General features: G+C 37.3%; 1 protein-coding gene across 3 annotated transcripts in view; it reads left to right on the top strand.

The window, feature by feature from the left end:
- The window catches only part of LOC117941790 (tumor necrosis factor receptor superfamily member 19-like), a 26,453-nt gene extending 20,559 nt beyond the window's left edge, over positions 1 to 5,894 (top strand). For 2 of the 3 annotated variants that reach the window (XM_034866910.1, XM_034866909.1), the window contains exons 7-10: positions 2,604 to 2,732; positions 2,939 to 3,041; positions 3,849 to 4,138; positions 5,605 to 5,894. In XM_034866910.1, the coding sequence (XP_034722801.1) occupies positions 2,604 to 2,732; positions 2,939 to 3,041; positions 3,849 to 4,134 (518 nt within the window). In that variant the 3' untranslated portion in view covers positions 4,135 to 4,138; positions 5,605 to 5,894. The remainder of the gene's footprint in view (positions 1 to 2,603; positions 2,733 to 2,938; positions 3,042 to 3,848; positions 4,139 to 5,604) is intronic. The other variant, XM_034866911.1, reaches the window with a different exon arrangement.
- The last annotated feature ends 1,491 nt before the right edge of the window (positions 5,895 to 7,385 follow it).

Raw genomic sequence — 7,385 nt, 5'->3', positions numbered from 1 at the left:
ATAGTATAGTATGTCGTAAAATTCATAAAAAAAGTCATAGTATAGTATGTCGTAAAATTCATAAAAAAGTCATAGTATGTCGAAAAAGTCAAAGCGTAGCATGTTGAAAAGAATTATAAGTCATGGTATATTAAACGAGTTGAACCCCCAACCTCCAATCTTCATTTTATCTCTAGCAACTTCTCTCGCAATGATTTGGTCTGACCTTGTATTTATTGTTCACGTTATTTAAGACAAAAAAAATTCATAGTATAATAACTGTCAAAGAAAAAGTAATAGTATAGTATGTCAAAAAAGTCTTAATTTATTATGTCGAAAAAAAGTCACAAAAAGTCATAGTATATCATGTTGAAAAAAAAGTTGTACTATAGTATGTCGAAAAAAGTCTAAGTGTAGCATGTCGGAAATATTAATAAAAAGTAAAGTTATGCTGAAGAGTTGAACACTCAACCTCCAATCATCATTTATATCTCTAGCAGCTTATCTCATTGAGCTATGCGTGAAGTCCCTAATGCATGGGTTTGGTGTTGTATTTATTGTTCATGTTACTAAAAACAATAAAAGGCATTGTATAGTATATTGAAAAAAATTAATAAATATAGACATAGTATAGTACGTCTAATAAAGTCATAAATAAAGTCATAACGTCATTGTATAGTATTTCAAAAAAAACATAAGACAGTCATAGTCAAAAAATGTCATATAAACGTCATACTATAGTATGTCGAAAAAAAGTCACAAAAGTTACAGTATAGTTGGTAGAAAAAGTCATAGTATAGCATGTTGAAAAAACATCCTACTGTAGATTGTCGAAAAAAGTCTAAGTGTAGTATGTCGGAAATATTCATAAAAAGTAAAGTTATGCTGAAGAGTTGAACACTCAACCTCCAATCATCATTTATATCTTTAGCAGCTTTGTCAAGAAACTAATTAAAAGTCATAGTATGTTGAATAAAGTCATAAAAAGGTCATAGTATAGTATGTCCAAAAAAGTAATTGTATAGTATGTTTAAAAAAAAAAAATTGTGTGTTAAAAGAGTTTATCCCTCAACCTTCAATTTACTTCTAGCAGGTTATCTCACTGAGCTATTTGTGAAGCTCCTAATGCCTTGGTTCGGCGATGTATTTACTGTTCATATTCCTGAAGACAAAAGAAATCATAGTTTAGTAAGTCTACAAAAAGTCGTAAAAAAGTCACGGTATAGTATGTCAAAGAAAAGTCATAAAAAGTCATAGTATAGCATGTCGGAAAAAAGCATAAGAAAGTCATAGTATAGTATGTTGAAAGGTAATAAAAATGTCATAGTATAGAAACACAAAAAGAAAAGTTATAGTACAGTATTGCGGAAAAAGACATTAAAAGTCAAACTATAGAATGTCGAAAAGATTAATAAAAAGTCATGGGATGCTGAAGAGTTGAAGCCTCAACCTCAAATCTCCCAGTTATCTGCAGCAGCATATCTCACTGAGCTATTTGTGAAGATAACAATATATTGTTCCGGCGTTGTTTTTATCGTTCACATTACTGAAGACAAAAAAATCAAAGTTAAGTATGTCTAGAAAAAGTCGTAAAAAAGTTATAGTATTGTAAGTCAAAAAAACTCAAATCGTAATATGTCAAAAAAAATCATAAAGAAGATGTAGTATGTTGAATAGTTGAACCCTCAAGCTCAATCTCCATTTAATCTACAGCAGTTTATCTCACTGAGCTATCTGTAGAGCTCATGATGCAGGGGTTTGGAATTTTTATTTATTGTTCACATTATTGAAATTAAAAAAAAAAAAGAGCATAGATTAGTAGGTTGAAAAAAGTCATAGTAAAGTTTGTCAAAAAAAGTCAAAGCGTAGTATGTTGAAAAGATTAATAAAAGGAAAAGTGACTCTCACTGAGCTATTTGTAAAGTACATGACATTTTGGTCCGGTGTTGTATTTATTGTTCACCTTCCTGAAGAAGAAAAAAGTCAGCATAGTATGTCAAAGAATCATAAAAAAGTCATAGTATAGTATGTTAAAAAAGGGCAAAGTATAGTTTGTCAAAACAAATATATACATAAAACATAACTGTTGCATTAGAAAGAAAAAAGAGGCTGAAGTCATAAAATAGAATGTCATAAAAAGTCCTAGTATGGTATGTCATAAAAATGTAATAGCATAGTATGTCATAAAGTCATGAAAAATCATAGCATAGTATGTCATATAAAGTCATAATATAGTATGTCATAAAAATGTAATAGCATAGCCTGTCATAAAAAAGTCATACTATAGTATGTCATAAAAAAGTAATAGAATAGTATGATGTTTTAAAGTCATAAAAAAGTCACAGTGTAGTATGCCATAAAAATCATAGTTTATTATGCCATAAAAATGTCATTAAAAAGTGATAGTGTAGTATGGCATAAACATGTCATAAAAGTTTTATTAAATATTCATTTTTTATTTCATACTTTAAGTATCATAAAGTCATAGTATAATATGTCATTAAAAAGATCTTTTAAAAAGTCATAGTACAGTACATAGTTTCTCAAGTGGCCCACCCCCAATGTTAAACAGGTGATTACGGCTATGGTTTCAGTTGTTGAATGTCTCCAACATGTTTCCTCAGCGGCCTCTCTGAGGTCCCAGGATTGTCCCTACAGTGGAGCAGAGCTGTCCTGCCTGGACCCCCGCTGGCTTCACGACTTTCCCCAAAGACCCTGCTGCCAGTGTCACCTGGTGCACGGACACACCTGTGGTAGGTTGTGAATCAGACTAAAGAGATTTTAACATACAGCTATAACCAATCCAACAACTGATGTCTATAAGGAAAGCATTGTATTCTAACTTCAATGGTATACTGTAGAGTGCCCTGATTGTTCCTTTAGACTATTATACTAGGAGGAGACGACGTGTGGGGGAATTTCCTTTGTGTAAAGTTGTATATGTGTGTACGATGTTCAGGTCCAGTCCACCTGATCCCATCTCTGTACTGTGATGAAAGCTGCAGTCTGGGCCGCAGTCTGAACAACAGTCCTTTCCAGTCCCAGATGAGCCTCAGTGACGGGTGAGGAACTCTATGCTCCTGAAGATGAATTAAAAATGTGATTGAAACGTTAAAGTTGTAATACATTTCTCAACCATTTAAATAATAGTGGGTGGTAGGATAGGGCAAAGATCATAATCACAAACTCAGACTGAATAGCTGCAGTTGATAAACTCCAGACTACATATACTACCTTACTACTGAAGATAACACCTATGAACATCTAAACTGCCTGGCAACACCATGACTGCCAACATTTTTCAGCCTGGAAAGGAAATGACTACAAAACCCTGAAATCACCACACTTCGCTGACTGAGCTGAACCTGTAGAACTGGCAAATAGCCAAACTCAACATAAACCACCCAACAAATAACAAATCCAATTACCATCATGTGCACAAATGCACGCCTTTGCAAGGTAAATAAGTTACGGCTCACATAGTGTATGGCTCAACATATAGATGATTCCTGAAGCGCAACTGGTCCCAACTGCATTATACATTATACTGTATACAACAAGTAAAGGAAGGAGTGTGTTCATACACTGAGAATGAAATATAGATAAAATAAATTCCCTTAGAGGTATAACCCATTAGCTAGTCTTTGCTACACTTACAGTAAACATGGTTACTGTAGGCCGGTAAACACTAAACGGCATTCTCATTTCTCTTGCTGTTCATGGTTCTATAATCATAATTTAATGGGGTTATTTAGATTATTTGTAGCGTTGAGAAAAAACGGAGGGATCTTGCACCATAAGTGTGTGGGTGTGTGGCTGTGAACAGATTCATCAGTAATAACCATAGTGTTCTTTGTTACGCACACCAGAAATGCCCATCAGGATGAGGAGGGCGCCCCGATGCAGCTGAGAGGACACCCAGAGTCTGTCTGCACAGAGGCCGGTGGGATGAGAGGGAGTTTAGAGCCTGCACAGTGTTTTGGGCTGCCTCACTGCAACTCTGAACCTGCAGGGAGACTGGAGGTGGAAGAAGAAGAACAGTTGGATGAAGAGGATGGGTGCAAGTCAAGGCAAAATTCACCTGAGAGGTCCAGACAGAGACACAGTGAAGCTGTGACGGATGCACTTCTTCCCAAACAGCACTCATCTAGTTAGGAAGGTGAGCTGAGATGTTGCTCTCATACACAAGACCAGAAACCTATGAAAATTCTTGATTATTATGCACGATTTCCATTTTCTAGTCACAAAACTGCACAAATAATTCTACTGAGTCCCCTGCTCATAACTCCCAGGGTATGAATCAGTTTACCTCTTGAGTGTTAGGCTAGGTGTGTCAAGACACTCCCTTCAAATGAGTTGCCTCAAAGCAAACTGCTAAATGATCCACGTACACTTTAGAGTGTCAAGCAGAGAGGGAAGTATGTGAGGACAAACTGCAAAGAAGAAAACATGGCCTCTCCCACTCCAGAAAACACAGAATGTATAAAATAAATACTGTAGATCCTTTAAGAGTCTGTAGTATTTTACTAGTTCCTACAGACATTAAAGGGTGACTATTGTTTTTCTTCAACCTTGGTAAAACTTGTGGTATCTCCTCTTCATACACACACACAGCAATGTCTCACACCCTAAAAAGGAGCCCAAGAGTTAATTACATGCAGGAGTTTGAAAAAAAGGAATCTTCTATCACAGATTTAATCACTTAAAGAGTGACTACGTTTTTTTCAACCTGGACCCTATTTTCCTGTGTTTTTGTGTCTAAGTGACTGATGGAAACAATCTTTGACGTTGGTCCAGTATTAAGAAAGATCGCTGCAGATTGCAGCAGCGAAATAGGCTACAAGGTAAGTTAATAGGGCTTGTGTGCAGCTTGTATTTACCTTCACAAAAGTGCTTGTTTTGCCACTGACAGGCTCAGATTAATAGACTTCAGAGATAGACCTTTAGAACCTCCTTGAGATCGTTTTTGTTTAACCAGAAAAAGCTCTGAAGTTGCTAGCGTTAAAACCACCAGACTCCGTTTAAAAACTATACTTTTAGCGTGTATAGAGCCAACATATTTTCACATGTAAATCAGTAAACTGTGTGTATTTCAACCACTACTAGAGTTGTGACGGTTGGAAAAATGGAAAGAGGACACAAAATGGCTGTTGTAGTTTATTTTGTTTTGGAAAAAAGAAAGTATCTTATTTTTTAACCGTAAGGTCAACCTCCTTAGAAATCCTTACCAAAATATTATCATTGATTTGGAATATTATTCTGAGCCTGTAAATTATGAAACAAGCAGTTTTGTGAAGGTAAATAGGCATTTAGGCACTTAGACATGAAAACATAGGAAAATATGGTCCAGGGTTGGAAAAAAACAGTAGTCACCCTTTAAGAGATTAAATCTGTGAGAGAAGATTTGAAGATTCTTTCTTTTTTTCTAAACTGGTGCATGTAATTAACTCTTAGGCTCCCTTTTTATGGTCTGAGACATTGCTGTGTGTGTCTATGAAGAGCAGATAGCACAAGTTCTTTGAAGTGGACAAGACCATCCTGTTTAAAGTCGGCCGCTGGCCGGCTCTGGGTAGATACGTTACCAATCACTGCGTGTCTGTGTTCATCTTCCTGCTCTCTTTCCAGGATGACATGGATTTCTTTGGCTTGTGTTCCACCCTTGAACCACCCTGGACTCAACAACAGCCGCGGCCAGATCCCAGATCAGATTACCCCCCTCCCCGCCCCTTACAGACTAGCAGCAGCCACTCTCAAGTGTGGTCACTCCTCCTCTTTGAAATGCCTGCCGCTGACCTCAGAGCCCCTCGTCAAAGGCTCCACACAGAATATGTACATACAGTAAATGCAACAAAAGCACTGCTGAGGTAAAGCAAAGCACGAGGGCAAAGGGGTAGATATACACACACAGACACACAGACACACACACACACACACAGAATGTGAACTTGTTGACCCAGAAGGTCAAATCGAATGAAGTTCAAATGTCGACTAGTATGACTTAATACCGCGGAGCAAAGTGAATCAATATGAGCCTCTGCCCTGCCTCGAGAATGTCTTGCATCTTCACATGTAGGAGACCATAAACTGTACCACTGATCTAGCAGCTGGTGTTATGAAGCTTTTGTGTGTAAAGGTAACACATTTTAGGTGTGAAGAAATTAAGCGTCATTAGTGATTATGTTGCACATTGAAGACAATCTTGATAATATGGAACAAGTTAAGACAAGGAATGTTTAAAGGCCCTGAACACCCACACAGGTGTTTTAGTTATTCTGGTTGATCTAGACCTCTCCCGGACTGTTTGGGTGTGTGTGTGTTTAAAGTGATCGATTGACATCTTTCTGAGCTTCATTTTAGCCTTGTTGCATATGTTGATGATATGACAAATGACATCTTTATCATCCTTATTGGTAGATGAAATTTGTGACGTAATAATGGTCCGTTCCAGGCAACCAGTGAGCCTTGTTTTCACAACCTTCTACCCCTGAAGGTGTCCTGGAACGGGAGTCAAACCCGTCACTTACTACCTGTGAACTCGTACCAGATCGATAGTTTTTGACATCACACACACATAAACAACAAATGCCGTACAGACGCCAGTGACGGTGAAAATAGAAATAAAAGTGTAAAGTAATTCTGCGGCTTGTAATCAAAACAATACGGATACAATTGTGTAAGGCTACCGAGTCGTGAGCTGTGACTTGAAGTCATAACTTACGGGCTAAAAACTGTGTCTGGAACGCAGCGCGAGTTCCCATCAAAGCTCCGGCCCACCTTCACCCTGAGCAGAGTCTAATCAGCCAGAAGAACTGAAAACACCTGCATGGGTTAACAGAGGCTTTAAGTGATAAATGTGTTGTAGATACTGTAAAATATTAAATAGGTCAATATTTTTTTAACATCGACATGACTGACAATATGTTTGCTTTTTTCCCCCAGTTATAGTGTTGATGGTTGTGATTGGTCACTTCCACATATTATCTTTTGTAAATAAACCACTTGAACAAGTTTACATACCAAAGAATGTCTTTTCTCAATTCATTAGTGACCTAGAACAATGCTGAATCATCAAATGAAGAGACTGGATCATCTGTGTGAATGTGGAAAACTCCTTTAGAAACCAAGCTACAAGTGGCTATGCTTTAAAGGGATGTTTAAGCAGCTTTAACACGGTGCAAAGCTAAAAGTATTTTCTACACCCTGTCGCAACAGCTACGACAATCCAAAAAAGAATTGACCACAACTTTGCCATTTCTGACTGAAAACTCATAACAAATTTGAAGCTGAATTTCTCACTCTGACCTCCACAGCACCAAACACTCCTCCTCCTACCCCTCACAACTCCTGACAGACAAAACAGATGGAGCGGTATTGATTTAAAGTCTAAACAATGACCATGTGACCGG

Source organism: Etheostoma cragini, chromosome 3 (genome assembly GCF_013103735.1).
Source record: "Etheostoma cragini isolate CJK2018 chromosome 3, CSU_Ecrag_1.0, whole genome shotgun sequence".
In the NCBI taxonomy this organism is placed as follows: domain Eukaryota; kingdom Metazoa; phylum Chordata; class Actinopteri; order Perciformes; family Percidae; genus Etheostoma; species Etheostoma cragini.
This window is presented reverse-complemented; position numbering and strand designations above follow the sequence as displayed.